Source organism: Leopardus geoffroyi, chromosome A2 (assembly GCF_018350155.1).
Source record: "Leopardus geoffroyi isolate Oge1 chromosome A2, O.geoffroyi_Oge1_pat1.0, whole genome shotgun sequence".
Classification (NCBI taxonomy): Eukaryota; Metazoa; Chordata; class Mammalia; order Carnivora; family Felidae; genus Leopardus; species Leopardus geoffroyi.
This window is the reverse complement of record NC_059331.1, coordinates 49,221,801-49,246,626: the sequence shown is the minus strand read 5'-3', so window position 1 is coordinate 49,246,626 and position 24,826 is coordinate 49,221,801. Positions and strand designations below refer to the sequence as shown.

The 24,826-nt window shown below is 38.5% G+C and overlaps 1 protein-coding gene across 7 annotated transcripts in view; it reads right to left on the bottom strand.

Annotated features, from left to right (window-relative positions):
* Positions 1-24,826, bottom strand: part of GRM7 (glutamate metabotropic receptor 7) — an 872,169-nt gene that overhangs the window by 312,737 nt on the left and 534,606 nt on the right. For all 7 annotated transcript variants that reach the window (XR_006716005.1, XR_006716006.1, XR_006716007.1 and 4 more), the window contains exon 5: positions 11,748-11,888. Coding sequence is in view for 3 of the 7 variants with exons in the window: in XM_045493619.1 (XP_045349575.1) it covers positions 11,748-11,888 (141 nt within the window). In the remaining 4 variants the exon portion in view is untranslated. The remainder of the gene's footprint in view (positions 1-11,747; positions 11,889-24,826) is intronic.

Below are 24,826 nucleotides of genomic sequence, written 5' to 3'. Positions count from 1 at the left end.
CATTTTAATTGGGAATTCCAAAACTATTCAAAAGGCACTCAAACTCCTAGGAGAAGGTTGTGGCCTGAAGATAAAAATCTTACCGCGTCTTTGAAATGTAAACACCCTAGGAGGGAACTAAAACTTGTTGGAGAATGAAGGAAAAAAAAAAAGAAGCAAAGAAATCTTTTTAAAATAGAAACACATACAAAGGTTCTAGATCCCAGCCTCCGTAAGATTACTTGGCAAGGATAAATTAAAAAGTTAAAATTCTTCTCCACCAATATTAACAAAAATCTTTTAGGCAGGTAACTTTAACTTGCTCTGTCTGCCAAAGACACGATTACTTAGAAACTAGTGAGTTTTATATGATTTCTGCTTCATGGCTTCAGCTTTGGAATGAAAGCAAGAGATCAGTGTCTCTGTCTGCTTATGGAAGTCTAGGTATGTACGTATGTTACAGATACAGTATTTCCCTACCCTTGGATAGGATTTCCAGAATTTGTAGAAGAGCTCTATTTAATGGCTTAAAAATAAGCACTTATGGATTAAGTATTTCTAAATTCCAGAAATGTAACAGAAACTAACCCAAATGTTTTTTCAAGTTCATGTAATCTAGGATAATTTTCGGTAAATAAAAACTAGTTTAAGTTTGTTGGTTTAATTAACACAGTCATGTCTTTAGAGTTATCAGCATAAGTAGTAAACCTTCTATTTTAACTAAGTTCACTCAAAGTCTAATAAGCTCATGTTACCTCCTTTACAAAATTTGTCAGCTAGAAAGATAACTTAAGAGGATGGCTAACTGCTTTCAATTTCTAGGAAATTTTCATGAGCGATCTAAGTATGGTTGTTAAGAACAAGTGAATTCAATAGATATGAGATAAGTCTTCAGGTGAACTTTTTAGCAAAAATTGTTTTATGATCGGTCTACTTAAAAAGTTTTCTAAATCTCTTCACTAACTTAAACCCTTAGAGTTTTTGCTAATTTCAATGATGAAAATTCACTGAATATCTAGATCACTTCCAAGGAAGATAAAACACAGAAAAATACATTACTGAAAGCAGGTTTTCCCATGGCTTCTTTTTTAGAGCAACTAAAGATAATCGTATCTACCCATGAACATGTTGTAGGCCATATTGGAAAAAAAAATGTACCTCTAGAAATTATGAAGTGTATTCATATACTTGCCAAACTAAAGAATGCTAGTTTAATAGGTAGTTCAAAGTTATGCAATTAATTGTCACCAGAAATAAAGGATTTTGAGGGTTAAAAATTCCAATATATATATATACAATGAAGGCTACTGGAAATAAGGGAAATAGTTGTATTCAAGGAAAGTAGGATGTGTTTTTAGCTAAGAAAAGGTATGAAATAAGAGATTCATTTTTGTTATGGGGAAAAAAAGTAAATATGTCCTATTGTAAAATTAGTTATTTTAGAATGGGAAAGAGAAAACAAAGGACAATATGGTATAGAAAGTTAGGAAAAAAGAACTTTATCTTGTGTGGTCAAATTGGCCAACAATTAAATTGTTATTTTCAGGATTTTAAAATTAAGCTTTAATACCAAATGTATTCATATAAAACTAAACCAGTTTTCTTCTGCTGAAAGGTCAAGTTTTCTTAGACTATGTAGCTGCTCTTGCTTAGGTATTGTGAGGTTATAAAGGTTTTTCTTTACCTCTGAAGTAATCTGTATGGAAGACAAATATTTTGTGTCTTCTCAAAATACTTTCCTGTGTTTCTTATCAGGTCTTTGATTATTTAAGAAGGCTGGCCCTTCTTTAGTAAAAGAGCTAAGTTATTTTAAAACACATGCGCGCGCGCACACACACACACACACACACTATATAACTTTTGTGTTCACTTGCAAACACAATTGTCACTTTGGTTATGTGGATAACTAAGTATTGTTTCATAGTGACCTATGATCCTATTTGACCACGTGTCCAAATCTTTTGATGTTTTTGACAAACTTCACTCAAATCAAATTCAAAATTAAGTCTTTTTGACCTTGAACTAAACCTGGGTTTTTTTCAGAGGCTCCCTGGAAAATTTCATGATGTCTTCTTTCTCCTTATTAGAAATGAGAGACAGAGAGAGAGAGAGAGAGAGAGAGAGATGGATGTTACACTAATTAGGCTTATTTGATATGTTAAATTATATGGGAAACTGTGAAATAAGGGATGACAAACCTTCTTAAGTTGTATTATATGGGTAAAGGTTATTAATTTATGTATCCTAGAAATTGTATGAAATTCCTAAAAATCTGACATGTCCTGGTATACTTTTATCACTTATAACGCTAGTTTTCATCTGAAAATGTTGTCTGCTCCAGAAATAAGCTAATTTCCTTGTCAATGAATTCTCAAGTGTTCCTGCAAAAATGTTTCATTTTAAGAGAAATTCATGGAAAGAACTCTGCCCAGTGCTTCAGAATGTAGGTTTCTGATTTCTTTGGAATCATACCTGTACAACCTGGGTAAGAATTTATAGAATTCTAAGGAAAAAAACTGGATTCCTGAAACTGCTAACAAAAGATCAACAAGAATTACATGGGGAGTGAATGAACTGATAAGGATGATTATACTTTTCATGACTTTTTGTTTGAAATATTGCTGGTTCTTTAATCTTTTGTTTTCTGCATATAAAGAGACCTTTTCTCCTAAGCTATTTATAACTTACAATAATGTAGAATTTATCTTTGTGAACAAAGATGAAACATTTATCTTTTTCTCCCTACCTGATACCTCCAGAATTTGGGAACTCTCAGTGAGTATCTTATTTTCATGGTAATATGGCTATTTGCATAAGTTCAATAAGGATCTGTTGTGCTTTTAACAGGTCACAGTTGGAAACACTAGTTGTATTACCAAGGCTTTGAATGGAATGTCCTGTATGAGAGGGATATGCATACACTCAGGTATGACCACACAGCTTTAAGGAACTAAAGTTGATGTGAAGGAGCCAAAAAGGCCCCTTGGAAAAATGGGGTGGTACTTGCATACAGTGGCCTTACCAGGTGTCACTTCCTGACAGGTCCAGGAAACTCAGGATATTTGGGGACCTCAAGTAGACAGGAATCCACCCCATCTATAGGTATTCCAGGCAGTCTGATGCCAAGTTCTTGGTTTAGCTTCTTAGCCTAGACAGGCTGTTCAAAGTTCAATCTAAAATTCCTTATAAGAATGCATGTAGGGCGCCTGAGTGGCTCGGTCGGTTAAGCGTCCGACTTCAGCTCTGGTCATGACCTCATGGTCCATGAGTTGGAGCCCCATCTCAGGCTCTGTGCTGACAGCTCAGAGCCTGGAGCCTGCTTCAGATTCTGGGTCTCCTTCTCTCTCTGTCTCTCCCCGACTCACACGGTGTCTCTCAAAAATGAATAAATGTTAAAAAAAAATAATAAAATTCCTTATAAAAGATTCCAATAAAGCAGACTTTTAAAAACCTATATGGTCAGTCATTATTCTTGCTGCATTTACCCAAGTCATCAGGCCATGATTAGTGAAAGAAAATGGATTTAATTATGGTTATTTCTGATAGAAACTGAGGTAATTATAGGTGGAAAGATAGGTCAGTAGAAACCGTAAGATATGCTGCAGATATTAGACTCTAGTTCTGTTAACTGTTGTTGAGGTTTTGTTTTCTACCTGTACATTGGACTATATATTCAATTCTTGCAATGTCCTCCAATATCTGACCACAATTCTCAAAAAAAAGTTTCCAATTTTTGTCCAGTCCTCTGATCAGCAGAAACATACAAACCACAAACCAACAAAATCTAGCAGATTGCCACTGCTTATCCTCACCTCATCTGAAGATGCTTTGAGCCTCCCATCTATGAAGTCTTCTCAAATGGTTGCATTTAGAACTCAGAAGCTAGAGTTCTAGTATGTTCAATTCTTAACCATTGCTTTTCTTTTGTTTTCATAGAAATGCTTATTAAATATCTGTATCACATAGGCCTCACATGGGTAATCCAACTGTATTGTGGCCTTCTTTAATTGAACTGACCTATTCTCAGCACTAAGAAACTCATTCAATGACATGGAATCATCTCCTAACTCAGAACAGGTTCAAACCTACTTACACCAGATGGCCCAAGGTGATAAAATATTTCCCAGTATTACTCAAATCTTTGAACAGATTATCAGGGTGCACCGCTGAGATTATAGACCTATTTCCATGGCTGAACCCTCCTTGTTTGAGACAATGGTTACAGACTAGATTGCAGACTACTGCCTCTATAATTATTATTGGGTTTACTACTATAATCCTATTTTGATGTGTACTCTCTGGGTTACAATGTGCCTACCCCTGACTTTCAGCTTATCAGCTACCCAAGAAGTTAATGTCCTCATCATTAACTTTCAGGCTTTGGCATCACAGGGTGGATTGGATTGTAGTGTAAACCCTGACAGTTTTTCTGTCCTTCTTTCCTTCTTTTCTTTCCTTCTTTTCTTCTCTTTTTTGTAATTCAAGTGCCTGACAAAAGCAATGATTGCAAAGGCATCCTTTACAAAGAGAGCTATCTTCAATTCATACATTGCCAGCCACAGTAACAGATCAGGAGTCCTGATGACCTTCCCCCAGTGAGGCTCCTTTATTTTAGATCTTGGTTGGTTTCAATAACTAACAGTTTGGGCCACTTTCCTTTTCTCTTTCTGCATTTTAAATTCTCACTATTATGTTTTTTTTTTTTTTTTTGAATGTTTGATTATTTATTTATTTCAGAGAGAGACAAAGTGCAAACAGGGGAGGGGCAGAGGGACAAGGAGACAGGTAACCTGAAGCAGGTACCACACTGTCAGTGAAGCACCACACCTGGGGCTCAAACTCAGGAACTGTGAGATCATGAGGTGAGCCCAAGTGGAAAGTTTAACTGAGCCACCCAGGTGCCCCTGTCACTATTTCTTTTTAAATTCACCAATAAAGAATAAGCCAATCAAACTATGGGCCCCACCCTGAATCTCAATTAAAGTAGAACCACAGGGTCCTGAGTATTTTCTCTCTACACCCACCACCCCACTGTGTAATCTCAAGGTCTCATAAGAATAAACCTATACTTTTTTCAAGGTTTCCTGATGCTGTTGCAGAAGCAGTTCTTCCAAAAACATAATAAAAACCACAAGGACTGGTCCATTGACAACACTGGTTGAAACCAGTGCAAAACAAGAACACCTGAGCCTTTCTGTGGTGATTCTCAGATATTCGATACTTATTTAACATTTACTTTTAAATGAATACATTAATAAATAAAAATTCATATTAATTTGACTCATACAGTTCCAGTTCCCACAATGATAGGAACCAGCCATTAACAAGGGAGGTAGAGGCAAACTTAAGGGTGATGGTAGCAAGAGAAACATCAACAAATGTTTTCATTTCTAGAGATAAGTCAGAATACAAAAATTAATGAAGAACATATTAACACAGGATTCTCTAATGGCTGCTACATGCAGACTCAATCATAATTAATCTGCCTTGAAGTTGTATTTAAAAAGCACAAAGGTATAAAAATGTATTTTAATTTGCTTCTCATCAAAAGGACTTCAAAAAGTCCGAGTACCAAATGGTTAGACATTATCTTTAACATTTTGACGTGGATTCCACAATCATGCTGAGTAAATTAGGTGCTGCAATATAACATCTATATAACAATGAAAGGTCAATTCAGAATAAAATAAAACAGCAGGAAAATTAATTAGTCATAAATTCTTTCTGCACATAGATTCTCAGAGCACTTGACTTACTTAAGTGTTATTCCTTTGTCTTGACAGACTTGTTAAATTATATAGGCTCTGATGGGCCTGGGTCCCATGTGAAATGAAGGAAGCCTTGAGAAAAATATGGTTTATTCATTAACAGCATTTCTTAAAAGACTTTTTTGGCCCCACCAAGAAAGTGACCTTTACTTAAACTATTTAGTTTTGACAAGGGAGGTGTCCAGATAAAGATGATTTAAGGATTCTCCCAAAATGTGAACATTTACCAGAGTATGCTCTTAAGCCTCTGATCTCTTTCCACAGTAAACATTGACTGATTAAGCACTCCAATCAAAATTGAATTGTGATTTCTAAGCACTAGCAATGGAAAACAATGGCTTTTTATTTAAAAAAATCATCAATTTATTCATCCTCTGTCATCTCAAAAGGAAAACAAATCTTTGAAAGTCAAATTGTCCCTTCATGGGATGATAGATTTCTAAATACTGAGTTCCTTCTGTTCAGTTAAGAGGTAACTCTGATGAATCAGTGTCCACAAAGTGGCAGTTGGCAGAACAGTAATATTAGTCAGACAAATGTTCTGTGTAAGTCCTAAGATATGACAGAGTGGTAATTTTTATGGGCTGCAATAGGCAAGCACATTCAGATTCTCAAAACATCCTTCTGAGCTTAAAAAATGGGTTTCAGAGCAAAGACCTTAGAGATGCTACAAACCACATAAAGATCTAGCATGTCAGAGAGAAAATGGTACAAAAGTTGGTCCATTGGGGGGGGGGGGGTGGTCAGTCAGTCCAAGGCCCAGCGATGCTTAGACACATACTCTACATTATGGCACTGAAATTCTTTAAACCCTGAGTTTCACATTCCATTCAGAAAAGGAAGTTGCATGCTGCCTATCAACTTTTGATACCCTATTATATCGCTATGCACGGTGTATCCCAATGAAAAGCTCCTGTATCTACTTTGCTTATTCAATTCCCTGGTTTTATTTTCCTGGAAGAATTTGATATTCACCCTGATTTTCTATAGCACTAACATATGACAAGAGGATCTTTATGAAACCCTCACAGGCAACTGCATTCAGCCCCAAACAGTAGGTTATTGATACCATTAAAGTTGGAATTAAAGTTTTATTATTCCCATTTCAAAGATGAGAAAAGGCTTTGGAAAATTAAATAATGTCCAGCCTCTCACAGGAGCATTGGGAAATAGCTCTGGAACACAAACCCAGGCCTCCTTCATGCCCAAAACTGGTTTCTTCAACAGAGTGATTTTCTGGACTCCAAGATGGCCTCAATGTCTTTTTCAGAAGACTTTTTCTTCTTTCCTTAACCTTGTTATCCCCATAAAAACATGTCATTCCCCAAAATATCATAATTTAAACTGGTCTTTGTGTCAACAATATACTAGCTGGTATTAAGGGTAAACACATGTAGTCAGTGGGGTGGGAATGGGGAAGCTCAAGAAAGAAAATGACATCCAATCTTTCTGTCCCCAGACAACAAATAGGCTAGAAGTATACTTCTGGAAGTACCCAGAAGGACTTATTTTATTCTTTAAAGTATCTAGAAGAACTCACTTTTTACTAAAATTATCTAGAAGGATACTTATTTTATTTTGTGTATAGGTAGCACTAGCTCCATGACAAAATATGTGGCTACTATGAAACGCCATCGTATTTGTTAGAGTTTGTGTTTTCTATGAAAGCTTAAACCACCAGTAAACTTAACTCATGTGCCCTTGGGGGATGGCAGGTAAGACCAGCCATGAGCAGGATGGGTTGCTGGCAAGTATTAATCTGTATCAGCGAAAATTAAGCAATCACCAGTGAAGGTGGGATGAAGAATGACTAGTTTTTAAGGTTGAGAGAACTAGGAATTGGTTTATCAGGCAAAGTTGAATGTTCTTAAAATACTGAACAACACGATAGCTTTCCTTGTCTGAAGGAGACTTTAAACGCATATGGATAATTTATAAGAGTAAGAATCTGCCTGGTTGTTCAGGTAAATTTCTACAAGAATTTGTGCACATCTAGCTCCCAGTTAAATTATGAAGTGTACATAGTTTAATAATATATCATTTTTTCATCGATTATTCTTCCTTTCATGACATTTTACCACCTCGGCCTTTCAGATCCCACTGCAATTCTGTTACCACAGGTATTTGCTCTCTCCAAATAGTATGGGACACATATCTCATCCTCAAAGTTTGTCTGGTCAGATGATTGATTCATTCATTGTTTAGTTAAGGCTAATATGGAATTATTATGGCTCATCATTATGGCTAAAGAGACTATGTAAAAAAAATATAGAAAAACAAATTGGCATTTTAATGTGTGCCTAAATCCTAGGGGTATTTTAAGACTTTCTTATTCCTCTCTGTTTTTAAAAAAAATTTTTTTAATGTTTATTCATTTTTGACAGAGACAGAATATGAGTGGGGAGGGGCAGAGAGAAAGGGAGACACAGAATCTGAAGCAGGGACCAGGCTCTGAGGTGTCAGCACAGAGCCCAACGTGGGGCTTGAACCCACGAACTCCAAGATCATGACTCAGAGGCTCAAGTGACGGAGCCACCCAGGGGCCCCAAGACTTTCTTATTCTTTAGCAGAGCCCAGTCATAGATAAAAATCTGTGAGGTGGGCTGTTTTCTGCAGTTCTCAGAACATGCACTATCTACACTGCCTGGATCCAGACTCACTGTCTGCAAATGCCAGACTACTCAGCCTGCTTCTTCATCTGGATATTTCTTTCCAATGTACCCATTCTTCTAGTGTTTCAAAACCTCATTACCAAAGCAGCTTTCCCTTTCATCACCTACATCCTTAAGCCCATCCACACTTCCCTCTCTTACCCATTCTTTTCCATTATTAAAACTTAATTTCACATCATGGTTTCAAGAACTCTTATCAATACAATTCCATCTGTCACTTCTCTCCATCTCTTCCTTCCCTCTAAATCTAGCTAATCTCAGCACACTTTTCCTCACATTATTCCATTTCCTAGTCGAAGCATACAGTTGAGTCTTGAACAATGTGCATAGTTAGGGTTCCAATCCCCTGCATGGTCAAAAATCCTCCTTTAACTTTGGACTCCCCCAAAACTTTACTAATAGCCTACTGTTGAAAAGCCTTACCAATAACATAGTCAATTAACACATATTTTGTAGGTCATAGATATTATATACTATATTCTAATAAAGTAAGCTAGAGAAAAGAAAATGTTATTAAGAAAATCATAAGAGAAAAAAACATTTATAGTACTGTCTTTGTTGAAAACAATCTGTTTAAATGGACCCCAGAAGTTCCAACACAAATTGTTTAAGTGTCAACTGTTGCTAAAGGCCACAATTTTGTAAACAGTATTTTGTGAATACTTCCAAAGCAAAATATGGGTTTAGTTGGATTTAGGAAAGGCAGTACAAGAAAGAAACACACGACCACCCATGTATTCAAATCCAATAACGGGAATAAGAGACACAATGATGGTAATAGTATTTGTCTCCACTCAATACAGCAAATCTAACAACTGTGAAAGTGGTAAGGAAAGAAAGAGAGCAAGGACATTATTTAAATAATTTGGGGTCACAGGTAATTTAGTAAATGTGATCAGAGATTTGTCACATGGAAGGAGTGGGATATGAAAAACTCTTCCATATTCATTTTTGAAAAAGGATAATGGGCTTGTTTTTATTAACTGCAATTCTTGACAATTAGCATGAAAATGTGACTACAAATAAAACAGCACTGTTAAAACACTAAGAGCATGGGGCTTGGCCTTAGAACAGCCCTAATGGGCATAAGATAATCTACCTTCCAGACTCTACAGAACGCAAAATGTCAGAAGAAACCAAAAAACTGTCATCAATCATCTAGATTCTTCTAGTACACTTGGATGTTGCTTGTCATATAGACAAATTATGCAGATGTCTAATGAATTTTTTTAAGTTTCCTCTTGAGAGCTTTGTTTCACCCAGGTCTAGTCAACATTGAAATAATTTTTTTTCTTTTTTCCCTACAATATTATGAAGATCATACTTCTGAAAACACTGTTGCTACACATAATGGTCTAGAGAATGGTTAAGCTGGTATTGTAATTTACTGAGTTATTTATCTAATCATGCAATATGTTGATTTTGTATTATTTTTACTCATATCACTGTTTTTTATCTTTCCTTCACAAAAACACTTTGAAGAAAAGACTTAAACTTAAGCATCCTCACACCATTTATGATGTTTTTAGGACCATGGTTCACATGCATTATTCCTCATTAATAGGTGTTTGTTGAATGTGTCAGTCTACAGTATCTGGATGACCAATATTCAAAGACCCACAAACTAAACATTAGTGTATCCAACCTGAGTGTGCTTTTCTAGATTATACAGAAAAACATTTTAGGGTTTTGTGGTATTTCAAGATCATCACTACAAATGATAAAGGGTACTGAAGTATGAAATTGGGTATTGACATGTGATATACAGCCAGGTGATAAGATAGTAGAATACATCACATGCTTCTGTAACCCCTTGCACCCCCCCCCAATTCCTATCTCCTCCCCTTCCTCCACCCCACCCCCAGTTTCCAGTACTCTTAGGGGAAAGACCAAATTCCACATATGTCCCCACGTGGCTTATTCCTTTTCCACATGTCTACACTAGCAGCCTCAGCTCACACATTTGTCCTATTAACTGTACTTCTGTCAGGTATTTGTTTTTCCTATACTCTGAGGTACCATAATTGCTACTGCTATAAGCTCTTTGCCATGTTATTCTTCTATAAGAAATTCTCCTATCTGTCCTTACCCTTTCCTAACTAGCGGATACCTATTCACTCTTCAAGGAGGTCTTTTGAGATAGCTTCTGCCCTCAATACAAGGGAAATTTCTTGGTTCTATGCCCATATAGCCCTCAGGACACTTACTGCAACTTGTAATTATGTATTCACTGAGAGATGACTGGAATAATGTCAATCTTCCCCCACTATCCCCTGAACAACATGAAAGCTGGGTCTTTACCTGGCTTGCTTACCATCACATCATGGTGCCTAGTATTGTGCTCAACAGGAAGGAGTTGCTCAATAAATATTTGTGAATGCATCAGTGAATAATTTTGTTTTATGACTACTTCATGTATATACGTATATATGCATGGCATACACACTTTTTTAATGTTTATTTTGAGAGAGAGAGACAGAGAGAGAGAGCAAGCATGAGTGGGGGAGGGGCAGAGAGAGAGAGGAAGACAAAGGATCTGAAGTGGGCTCTGTGGTAACTGCCGAGAGCCTAATGCGGAGTTTGAACTCACAAACTGACAGATCATGACCTGAGCTCCAGGCAGAAGTTTAACTGACTGAGCCACCCAGGCATCCCATACACGTTTTTAAATTTGGAATAATTACGCAAGGTTCCCTATGAGGTTGCCGGAAGTTTTGTTGTTGTTGTTTTTTAAGTAAACTCTATGCCCAATGTGGGGCTTGAACTCATGACCCCAATAGCAAGAGTCACATGCTGTACTGAATGAGCCAGCCAGATGCGCCTCTAAATATTTTTAAGTGTATTTTCAATAGCAGATGACTCATTAACTTGGATGTTATGGAAATCCAGTGCAATTCTCATTACTCTAAAACCAAGTATTTTGTTTCTTTAATCAAAAACACAGTACAGTCCATGATAACCATTAAATCCGGTGCTGATAAGATATTCACCAGATTTTGTCTTTGTGAAGATGACTTCATACTCCTGGCTAAAACATGAACTAATATTTATCACTGAGAGCATTCAAAGCAACATGACCCTTTTGAATTCCAAGAATCAATGAACATGTCAATTCCTGCTAGATGGACAGGCAGAAAAGAATACAATTTTGTCTGTACTTCTCTTGTCCTGTAAGACTTATGCTCCTGTTCCATTTTCTGAACAATCTAGTAAAATTCAATTTACTTTTTCAATTTGTCTCCAGCCAAGCTTCCTTCTGTCAGCTATGCAGACATTTCAATGCTGGCCACGTAGAGTAACCGGAGAAGGACAATGAGAATGAAATTACCTGTGCATTTGCGATCTGTGTCTTCTTTCTTTGACCCACTAATTGTCAACTTGCAGTTGAAGTTTTCCTCCCAGTATTCAGCAAACCATACGTTTCTTCTGTTGTTTTCAAGTGTGCGTGACGTAAAATAGGCATCAAACCCTGAAGAAAGTTAAATGAGAAGGTCATTGCTTGTGGGCCACTGCTGGAACATTGGGAAATAAAAAAAAAAAAAAAAAAACAAGTGATGGTTTTTCTTTGTTTTAGTAGACTGGATGCTTTTGGATGTCGATTAAAAGAGAAAGAAAGAAAGAAAGAAAGAAAGAAAGAAAGAAAGAAAGAAAGAAAGAAAGAAAGAAATTCCAGTGCTAACCTATGGCTAAATCCCTAGTTCAATCTGTCAGGCAGACATGTGGCCTACAAATGACATTGCTACAGTGAAATCTGCATCACAGACCTTAGCAATGACACAACAAACCTTCTATCTCTAGTGATGCTAGACTATGGACAAAGCATCTTCATAATCATCAAGATAATAATTGATCATTTCGGGGCTTACTGTGGATAGGATTCTGTGCTTCTTTTATTCTTGGATTCTTTTATTCATCTCAACAACCTATAAGCAACTACTATACTTCCCACTTTGCTGATGAGAAAATAGAGGTTCAGATGAAATAAAAGCATGCCCAAGGTCAACCATTAGGCCATCCTGCATCTCTGATTATGTGATCTACTGACCGGTGAGTATCATTTTAAGCCCTCTTTTCATTTAGCAATGTCCCATTATATAATTGATGTTTTAATAAAAATCAAAGTTTCTGCAAAGGCCCTAAGTAAGTGGCAGTCTAACATAAAGCTCAGTGCTATTCACTGAGTGAACTGATGTGTGTGAGGAACAGAAACTCAAGAGGCCATGTCTGCAGAGAATTTCTATCTCTTTAGTAGTGCAGCCTTAAATGTTCCAACGGAGCCACAAGGTCTTATAGTGATCAGGCAAGACTCAGTAACACAAGGGTAGGCCTGAGGACCAGCTCCACTAATGTCTTCAACTCAGGGGAACATAAGCAAATCCACGCCTTCCTCATCCTAATCTTCCTGTAGAAGTAAAGACAACACTACCTCCTTCCCTCCCAGCATCTTGTTTGTAGTTGTGGGAAGACATTGGAAACTTACAGTTCAAGGTTAACAACCACAGGAAATAGACTTGTTTCCACATTATTTAAATCACTCTGTGTTCCCTTTAAGGCCATGGGGGGGGGGGGAAGTCCCAGATTCTAAACTCCCTGAGAGAAGCATATCAGGATAACTCTATCACTACGTGGCCAGCACCAAATTCATGGCCTGACATATATTAAACCTACTATAAATGGAAAAATTGAAACAAGTAAATAACAAAGAGTAAAGAGAAAAACAAAGCACAAGAGATTACATAATATTTTGAGGAAAATAAAGAATATTTGACATTCCTTAGGTCACTTTCCAGGCTGTTGTCAGTATATGCTGGCTAAATGTCCTTTTATAGCCACTCCCTTAACTGATTTGAAACTAATCTGGCTACAGTATGTGATCGCATTCTAATACCAATACTGATTAAACTATTTGTCTGAAAATCCTCCTTCTGCTTAGCTTCTCTCCCACAACCCTGCCTCCAGACAACTTACATAGAGTAACCTAATTACATAGAGTAACCTAATATTTCTAAACAAAGGAGAATCTTTGGGGGGAAAATAGAGGAGTCCCGCCTGTTTCCCAGAACACTAAATGTGTGCATGCAGTCATGTATGTACATATACACACTCATATATGGTGACTGGTGACTAGCTTTCACTTTTTTCACCATTTTTGCCCCTTGTCCTCCTCCCAACCCCACCCGGCCTGAAACAAACAAACAAACAAACAAACAAACAAACCAAACAAGTTAATCAACAGTGGTAGACTGTGGAAATGGCCCCGGATTGGAACATGCTTCTGGGGTTTCATACCCATGTACAGTCTGCCTCTTAGGCACTGTGTCCCTGTCCGGGGGACACTGACAGGTGCAGCACAAGCAGACGCTGGGAAACCCTGTGCTCACTGAAGCTTGTTTTTGTGGAATTCTCTTTCTTGGAAGCCTTCTGCTGTGCTCGAATACATTTAACAGGAGGATGGCAGATCTTGTGGAAGAAGCCCAACCAGTCTCCACCCTGCTCAGCAGAACTCCTTTGGCCCTTCCAGCCTTCCAGCTGACTGCAATAGAAGAACCACTTAGCCGAGACCAGCTCTCGTTGCACAACTGTGGTTGTTTGTTAAACCAGTAACATCTGAGGTCGTTTTTTTAATGTAGTCAAACAACTAAAACACCCTTTCTTTATCACAGCACCTTGATCCTCTCTCTGTGCAACACCAAAACAACACACACCTCAGGAAGAAGTGCCTTCAACAGAACACGTAGAAGCTTCAGAAGTAAATCATTCGGCCACATGCCACAGCTCTGAATTCCAACCAGCCTCAGAATAGAAACTACCAAAATGGCTCAAACTCTAGCAAAGATACATACCTGCCCCAGCTCAGAAGAAAACATCTTTAGAGAAAACCCCATTGTTGAAAATGTCTACCGGTTCAAAACGCCTCTCTCTGAATCCTGTGTCTGCTGGAAATGAATAAGCCCGTTGAAGAAGGAAGGACTATGTGTGGCTAAGGCGCAGGTAGGTGATTGTGGAACATTTAAAAGGAGAAAGAAAGGAAAGCAGCTGTCAAAACCTCCCTCTGTTCTGAGTGAGAATAAACAGACTTTGGGAACGCAAGCAAGCACTGTGAGAGCTGTCTGTACACAACACAGCAGAAAATGGACAAGGGACAACATTTCTGAACCAAAACCCCCCTCCTTCTCATATATATATATATATATATATATATATATATATATATATATATATATATATATATATGGCTGGTACTTAACTTCCTCCTCCCCCTTCCCCCTGCTCCTCCTCCCTGTGGGCCTGATGCCTACCTCACCTGTAAGTTGAGAACTGCTCTTGCTTCTCAGATGCACCCATATATGAATTGCCTGAGTATGCAGGTTCTGATTGAGGAGGTCTGGGGTGGGGCAAAAGATGCTGCATTTTTAACAAGCCCCAGCTGATACTCATGCTTCCTGCCCATACTTTGAGAAGCAGGATGATTGAACAAATCCTAAACTTCAGTGGGTGGGACTTGAGCAGTTCCAGCTCGATTTATAGTAGCTCAGTATTGTCACCCTCTCAGCCTCAAATTTATGCCTTGGTTTAGATGAGAGGGTCTCTGCTTTGCTTCTATAGTTGAAACTTTTGCTCAGTACCTGGCTCAGTATGGCAGGAGCTTTGCCTTGCCATCCTATAGCCTGCAGATGGCCCAGGAGGATAGAACATGCTGTATCAGTTGCTGGTGAATTTTGCTGGTGTGCTTGCTGTGTCTTTATATTCCTGAGCATTGCTGCTCTGGGCCCCTCTGCAGCCTCCAAAGCTTTGTTCCTCACCTGTATGTCCTTTTACCATGCTGGGCTCTTCAGCCTGGAATTTCAATCTGGCTGCTGTGTCTTAGTGCTGCTCAAAAGGTAACCTGAAATAGCCCTGTGTCGGGGCGCCTGGGTGGCGCAGTCGGTTAAGCGTCCGACTTCAGCCAGGTCACGATCTCGCGGTCCGGGAGTTCGAGCCCCGCATCAGGCTCTGGGCTGATGGCTCAGAGCCTGGAGCCTGTCTCCAATTCTGTGTCTCCCTCTCTCTCTGCCCCTCCCCCGTTCATGCTCTGTCTCTCTCTGTCCCAAAAATAAATAAACATTGAAAAAAAAAAAAAAAAAGAAATAGCCCTGGGTCTTCATTACCTCTTCTGAAGGTCCATGGCTCCTGATGGGGACACTCAGAGCCCCCAAGTAGTAACTCAGCATATATTCACTTTTGAGTGGTTTCCTGAAGACCTCAACAGCCAAGCCATGTGAGAGCCATACTTCCTTCCAGGAAGCCACATAATGTACAGATGAATGTAGACATCAGAGACACACTGTGTGAGTCTGACACCAACAATTCCCATTTTCCACTTGTATGACCTTGAACAGATGACTCAGCTATTCTGTGTCTCTGTTTCCTAATCTGTTTTTTTACATATTAAAATTAATTACAGGATTAAAATTAATACCTAATTTTGTGCTGTTACAAGCATTATATGAGCTATTATTTGTCAAGTTCTCAGCATTGTGTGGAGTAAAATGGTAACTGTTGGTTGTAAAATAACCACACCCATCCATTATAATCTCCTGAGCACTTAACCCTGTGACAGGCACAATTCTCTACACTCACAAATGTTGGGTTAAAACATACATGGGTTTTATCAGATTGATAAATCAGAATGATAGTTAGCCTGACAGGGAAGATGGAATTTGAAAAGTATCATTTAAATAAATATAAAATTGCAACACACATGCAGACAGAGAGAAATATCTTAGAGTATCAAAGAGGGCTTGCTGGGGGAAGTAAATGCATATGAGAAAAGGGAAAAATAGGTTTTAACTGGAAGTGGGGGGAGGACAGAGATTAGACATTTATTCAGATGGAACAACATGTGCTTTGTCATAAGAATACTGAAGCATTTCGCATTACAAAATCTCCCAGGATGATGAGGCCTTAAAATCAACAAATATAAATGAACCATCTTCTATGTACATGCTGTCTAGAATTGCCACAAGAATTCTAATAAACCAATGGCATAAACATTTATGTAATGAATGAATAAATATGAGTAAGTTATTCTTGTGAGTAGACATCAAAATCTTTGTCAGATTTCTATTTAGTCATAGAGATTTGCACTAATAGTTATAAAAATAATAAGCATTCATATCCATTTCCTCTATGAGTGTCACATAAATCCTAAGAAGTAGGTACTAACCATATCTCCACTTTTGAGGTAAAAACTAAGGCTGAGAGAGAAATCTGGACCCAAATTAGCCTGCTTCTAGACCCCAGTTTTTGACTTCCATACATAAAGTAGTGACTCAGATTTTGGTGGGCATCACAATCTGGAGAGCTGATGAAGAAACAGAGATCAGGCTCATGGAGGTAGATCAGCCCTGTTACTTTCCCTTCAAGTTCGCCAGGACATTCTCATATTCTTTTTTTAATGTTTATTTTGAGAGAGAGAGAGACAGAGCATGTGTCCATGTGCACATGAGTGGGGGAAGGGCAGAGAGAGAGAATCCCAAGCAGGCTCTGCGTTGTCAGCACAGAATCTGATGCAGGGCTCAATCCTATAAACCATGAGATCATGACCTGAGTTGAAATCAAGAGTCCATTGATCAACCAACTAGAGTCACCCAGGCACCCCAGAGATTCTCACATTCTAAAGACTGAGAACCATGGCTATAGAGCATTTCTGTAGTCCAGTATTATGCCACCTCTTTTCCCTCTCTAATAAATGCCCTATCACCAAACTACATCAAATATCATTTCCACTAGGCAACTGGACAGACAATTCAACAGGTTGAAGAGCAAAACAATTCTACAGTCAGGTTCTGGAATGGGTGAGCTAATCAAAATGGTAAAACTGGTGACATGGGCTGACCGTGCTAGGGCAAAAAACAATTTCTGAAAACAGAGCTCCCTTCAGATAATTGAGAGAAGCAGAAGCAGAAGTCAATAGATGTTATTCAATTTAGTGAATGCTTGCTGATTTATCTCAGCTTAGCTGAGTCAGATTTCTTTCAGGACTTAGCAATTTGTTTATTTCTCTTTAGCAGGGCCATGGCAAGAGATAAATTAAGTCTTACTGGTTCCCTCTACTCATTTTCATTCACATGGAATGAAATTGTCTGTGAAAGATTCAAGATTCTAAAAGAGACCTTGCTGTAGCCATGTGTCCGCAATGCCTTGGAATGTTATTGGCTGCCTTTTGGGTTCAGCACACATCATACCTCTGCTTTATTAATAGAGAAAGAGCTTCTGATATATGAAGGTCCAAAGCTTTCTCTCTGGCTGCAAGCAGTAACCCAACACTCTTGGCCTGTGATTACAGTTTCTGTAGCCTAGTGATTTCACCTGTTTGTTTTGAAAGGAATAGACTATCTAATACAAGATGTACAATCACCAAGGTGCAACAGAATCAGAGACGGAAGTAGAAGGCAGAATAATTGTAATCTAACCTAATTATATATGTATACAAGGGTATGTGTGTGTATCCCAGTGAACTGAGACTTTATTCCTTTCTGATAAGAACTCAGAAGAAAAGTGATCTGAACACACATGCCTTTATTATTGGTTAAATTATCAGAATTTTACAATTTAACCCAAGGCATCAACACTGAGGTTTCAGCTCACAGAAAACACTGAGGTTTCAGCTTCACAGAATAAGAATTCTGTTAAAGGAGAAAGGTCATTCTTGTATGTGGAGCTGATGAAATTCTTATTATTAAATTGTTCTTTTTGTTGAACAGATTATTTTAAATTCTGAAATTAATCTACAGCTGATTCTAAGGCAAATGTCTCACTGCATACATGTTGTACAACCTTTGTATAACCTTGGAAGTAAACTTAAAACAACATGGAAATAACAAGCCAGGTTTTAGCTGGCATTACAACTACACATGCATGGTTCTTTCCTCTTTAACTGGGGTGCTGTCCTCTGAAATTTGTGGCCAAGACAAGAGCGTGCAAGTCAATAGACGCATAATTCATCCAGGGTGGTATGTTTGGGATGGGACCTTTCCAGCTGAGGAGGAAGAAGACCTCACAAGTGTGTGGTGTGAGAGGAATGCTATCAGAGTGTTAAGAGGGGTTAGAGGACACAGCTGCCTGCTTGACCAAGGTGAAGGGATACTGACAGATACTAGTGGGGCTTCACACAGCATAAGAGAGTGATCAGTAAGTAGTCCTGATTGCTGCTTTAACCACACAAGTCATGCATTGTGGGTTAGAACATCACTGTCAGCCTACATGGCAGGGAGCACCCAGGGCTTCCTTCTCACCAGCCTAAGGAGAGGCTCTTAGCTCTTTCTGGTCTATGTTCAACTCAGGAAGGATGTGTTAATGACTTAGAAACACACAGGTCCTTGCACATCACAGAGATGCAATACTAAACAGAATAAATAAGTGAAACAATAAATAAAAAGAAGAAAAAAGATAATCAGAGAAACAGAGAGAATGACAGAAGGAAGGGAAAGGAGGAGAGAAAGGAGAGGAGAGGGGGGAGGAGGATTGAATGGGAAGGTACCAGGGGAGGCAAGAGAAAAAAGGAATAGAATAAGAAGTAGAGGAACTCATATTGTCCGCTAACAAAAGAGTAAATCTAAAAAAACAGATTTTGAAAACAGGTCTTTATTTATTTCACTCCTTTTTCTATTGCTGTGACATAACTCCTAGTGGGTTAAATTGTGATCCTCAAAAAGATATGTCCATATCAAAAGCCCCTAAACTCGTGTTACTTATTTGAAAAATATTTTGGTAATGTATAACAAGAAATTAAATGGCAAATGGAATTAAGTTAAATATCTCTGAATGAGATCATCCTGCATTGTCTATATGGGTCCTAAATCCAATCACAAGTATCCTTAATAAGAGACACATAGAGAGCAGGTGCCATGGAGGAGATCATGTGTAGGTGTAGGTAGAGAGTAGGGTAATGCAGCCACAAAGCAAGTAACATCTGGAGCCACCTGAAGCTGGAAGAGGCAGGAAGCGTCCTCACCAGAGAGCCTTCAGAGGAAGCAGCACCATAATGATACCTTCATTTCAGACTTCTGGACTCCAGAACTGTAAGATTACAAAGTTATGTTTTTTTTTAAGCCACTAAAGTTGTGGTCAGTTGTTGTGGAATCCTGGTGAATGAATGCATTCATGATAAGTAAAAAAAAATCCTATCATAGATGCCTTTTAACAGCTCTGTCTGGTCTGAATGACAACACTCAGGTGTTGCAAACTGATGTCTGGCAGAACATATTTAACCTACAGACTTTGTCTTTTCTATTTTTCCCAAGAGTATTTTAAAACTAATTTAAAAATCAGAAAATTTCATTTCTAAGTCCTAATTTCTGGCTTCGCTTGTAAGGTCAGAAGATCTTGTCACACAGACCCCATTCCCATGTGGCAGCAGTTGGGTTCTGAAGAATGGCTATTCCCTTAAGATGAGCCTGAGCTCTCTGGCTCACAGTACTCTCCCACCACCTCTGATGGCTTCAGCCTGGCTTCTTTTCACATTTGTAAGACATGTACTGTCATGGTAGACACAGAAATTTCCACCACCAAGAAATGCATCGCCCCTTTCTTCAACAGACATTTGCAGCAATGTGAATGGTATACAATCTCCACTGAATTGAGTATTCAGGCCACTGAGAATATACCCATGAAAAAGCTATCAAGAACAAAGGGAAGTTGGGGAAGAAGCAGGATTTAAAATTACACAGAGAAATCTATCCTCCTGTATGCAAAAAATAATCACTTAAAAGATGTAGTGGAAGAGAAGACTATAATTAAAAGAATAACAAAAACAACAAAGAAATGTATCCTTCTGTGTAATCAAGTTGACTTTTGTCCTTCAAGAGTTCTGTTCTAATTAATTAATTAATTTTTAAAAGTTTCCCTTATGTCAATTCTCTCAAAGCTAAATTGTACCTTTTACATGATTTTGATAAAAATATTTACATCTTTTTTTCCCCTGGAGCAAATTACTTTCAAAGTTTGTATGGAAAAAAAAATAGAAGAATGAGGAGACCTCTGAAAAGGAGAACACCACAGAATGAGTATTTGGGGGTGCTGAGGATTGAAGGTGAAGGTGAGAAGGGCACACTATCAGGTAAGATAGTGTAACAACAGATTGTAAATTTTCTATGATTTAAAAGAAAAAAAAAGTCCTGACACAAGAATAAAGAAATTAGTGAACTATTGGGATAGAATGAAAAGCCCAGAAAGACTTCCCTGCACATGGGAATTGCATATACTAGCAAATAAAGGTAATGTTTCAAATCACTAGAAACATGTTACCCTATTAATAATAATAATAAATAGCAACCGATTGCATAATTGGATAATGATCAGATTGCACTGCAGTTAGAAATATAACATTGCATTAGCCCCACAAAAAATGTGGGAAGCATTGCATGAATTTAACCATAGTAAGTGAATTTGGGGTTTCCCATCTCTGCAAGACAAGGGATTTTGAACAGTTGCAGACACCAGACATCCTCCACCATTGGTGTGATGCCACCTGCACAGGACATCTACAGTGGGGTCCAGCGACACCCAATATGCTCCCCATTCCCTGGGCACGTGGCCCTAACTGCACCTGCACAGTGCTGTGGGAGAGCATGTCCTTCTCTCTCTCTCTCTCTCTCTCTCTCAATCTCTCTCTCTCTCTCTCTCTCTCTCTCTCTCCAGACATTGAGCTCCAAGCGGGCAGATTGTGTCCTGCTCATCTCCACCTTCCCAATTGCCTGTAAACACTTATTGAAGTAAACTAGAGTTGGAGACATGTTGAGTCAGTTTGGCAAGAAAATCATTACTAATCTAGTGGGATAAGTCTAGGCTCTCAGATGCACCCCCAAATTTGCTGGCTGCATCTACTGATGAAACCGGCCATTATTTTTGAGAAAACAAATAAGAATTATTGCAATGGAAATTATCCCACAAAGAAGAAAAATCCCATGGGAGGTGTTATGGATGAGGTAGAAGGAATAATGCTTGCAATATTATTCCACAAAATGTCTCCAAAGGGCTGTTGCATATTATATAATGCTAGAATGCCTGCCATTTTTCACTCTTTAAAATTGTCTGGGAAACAGAAGGGCATTTTATGTAATCTCAGTACACTTATATAGGAACGAATATGGGTATAAACAGTACATATTAAATTGATAGTTTTAGCATTAGAATGCCTAAAAGCAGAGTCCTAAACTAGAATTCTAGGATTCAATTCCTAGCTTTGTCACTTGCTAGCTAGATGACCTTGAGCAAATGAGCAAACCAATCTAAGTTTCTCAGTCTATAAAATGAGGATAATGATAATATAGGATTGTTAAGAGGCTTCCATGTGAGAATATATACAGTGGTGACAATAATGAATGGCATATAATAAGAGTGCAGATGTTAGCTAACTTAAAAGAAAATTAACACAGACATGTAAAGTGAGAAGAGAGTTCAAGAAGAGGAAATTAAAAAAATTTTGAACTTTAACACCAGGGACTCCATTCATTCATTCATTCATTCCAGAGAAGGAGAGAGAGCAAGTGAGAACACAGGGGTGTGCATGGGAGGAACAGAGGGCTACACAGAGCCCTATGTGGGGCTTGATCTCATGACCCTGAAATAACAACCTGAGCTGAAATCAAGAGTTGAACACTTAGCCAACTGAGTCACCCCAGTGCCTCATAACACCAGGAACTCTTGATGAAATATTCATCTATCAAAGTCCTGGCTTTAGAGTCAGATAGGCCTGAGTTTGAATCCTGCCTTAGCCAACTACTTTTTATTTAACTTCACTTATGCTAAGTCAGTGGCTCACTGGTTATATTTTATTGTTGAACTGGATATTCGTTCAGTCATTTGCTATTTCATTCATTTATGCACGCATGCATGCATTCATTCTTTCACTTATTCTGGAAAAAAAAATAAAAGTTGTGTCTTTATGTCATCTACTAAATGAATACAGGTGTACCTAGCTTAGAGAAGGATGTAAAGTTTTAAAATACAAAGGCTAAACCAGCTAATATCTTAAAGTTGCTCAGTACCTAGAGGTTCCTTCCTCCTGCTAAAGTAAGCAGTTTCAGCTCAGTTCCAGACAGTATAAAGTAACCATCTTCCCTCTCAGAAAGCCCCTCCTTGATTTCCTATGCCACCTGGAGCCCTGTGAGACTAAGGGCTGGAATATATGTTGCTTTGTGGCAGCTCAGGGTGCACAAGTTCAGTCAAGAAGAAAGATAAAAGGGCATCCCTCAAGTGAGTGCTTTAGGAGGTAAGATTTGAGAAGCCAGCTTTCTGGAGGCCATAGGGTATGGTGGAAGGCTCCTGCTCTTCTTTCTGTACTCCCCCCTCATAAAGATGCTCAGCTTGAACCCCTTCATTAGCTGGTTAAATCTATACATTGATATTCAAGGGCTTGACTCAGGAGTCCTGATCACTCACACAGTTTATGGCATTAACTTGGCCTTGGGTTTTTAACTGTTGTTCCTCTCATTTCTTGCCTTCTTCCCCTCCTGCCTCCCTCAACTTCCCCTTCCTTCATCTATGCTATGTTATTTTCAGGATACCTCCTCTTTCCATGTCTTTCTTCCCTCTCCAGTAACAATGAACCTAAGAAGTGTGGCGCTAAATCTGTACAATCTTGACCATGATACATGTTAGCACTATGTATCAAAAGTCGTAAAAGAGGTGCAAATTCTTTGATATACCAATTTTACTCCAGGGTACTTACTTAATAAAATAAGTATCTGTATTTTTTAGAAAACATGTATGATGTACTAGATGATATGAAGAAATCATTATTTTTATCAGATGTGATAACAGCAGACAATTATATAAATAATAGGTTCCTACCAGTTAGAAATACATTCTGAAATATTTTGGTGAGAAGTCCTAATGTCTGGGATTTGATCTTGTTTGTTTGTTTGTTTGTTTGTTTTGAGAGAGAGACAGAGACAGAGAAACAGACATAGCACAAGCAGGGTAGGGGTAAGGGTAGGGGCACAGAGAGAGGGAGACAGAGAATCTGAAACAGGCTCTAGGCTCTGAGTTGTCAGCACAGAGCCCTAGGTGGGGCTCGAACTCTGGAATGCTGAGGTCATGACCTGAGCTGAAGTGGATGCTTAACTGAGCCACCCAGGCACATTTAAGATTTTATCTTAAATGTCCCTTCACCATAAAAGTTCAGAGGGAATAGTTAAAACATGGAAAGACACATGGTGGTTTTGCTTAAATTTTCACAGAAGAAAATATGGTGGATGGTAGGGATCATCTTCATCGAAACCCAGAATAATAGGGTGTGTTCCAAACCTTGTTTATTGATTGGTTAGTGTCTGTGGCTTAACATTGCTATTTGCATTAGAAGTGTGTGTGTGTGTGTGTGTGTGTGTGTGTGTGTGTGTGTTGTTTGTATTTACCTGTAAGACTCAAAAAAGTTAAGGATTTTCTATGATTTCCCACTAGGCCATCAAGAGGCTTCTCCGTGGGCGAGAACCGCAAGGCGGAAAGGGAGCATAGCCTACATTATACAGAACACACGTCCTGGTATTGCACTCCTGCTGCCATCAGGGTTGAAAACCTATCTTGTGATTAGTAGATTCTAGGAAAGTTCCATCACTTTTTTTTAAACCATGGCTTCAAGAATCCACCAGAGAAAAGGAATTTTTTTTCTGTCTCCTAAAATCCAAGACTCATCTTAACTTCTATTATGTTCTCAACATCCAGGAAGGAACACAGCACTAAGTTCCCAGACAGGTCACTGGCCCAATTACTTAGCTGGGGAAGATCACATCAAATCCAAAATGATCACTGAGGATCTTCCAGGAAATTCCCCGAGATATGCCTTTTATAAAAGACAGCCTTTACATAAGAGGAATGTTTGCCAAGACATGCTGCATTTCCCTAGGACTGTGCTATAATAGCCCACAAATACTCATGTTTGTAGAGTTCCTCTATCTGGAAACTCATCCTCTATTCTACATGAGGTATTTGCCGAATATCTGTCTCCAACAATAGTTCTTGTCCCTGGCTACACACTGGAATTATATATAAAACTTAAAACACACACACACACACACACACACACACACACACACACTCGTATGTTTGGACTCAAGGTCAGACCAGGTAAATCAGAATTTCTGTTGGTGGGCCTAAGCATCAGCATTTCAACTTCTCAGGTTATTCTGATGTGCAGTCTAGAATATTGCCCTAGAATACTATGTGATTTTATGACTCATATGTATATTTTACACACAGTCCTAGAAGAGTTGTCCAAGGGACATCAGAAACACAAAAGACAAGGAATCTTAACTTGAACATAGCTATTTTTGGTATGTATATCATGATTACTCTGATAATATCACTTGCTCATATGTCTTTTGAAATATCAAATAATGATTGAATATGTTGTCATAATTGATCACA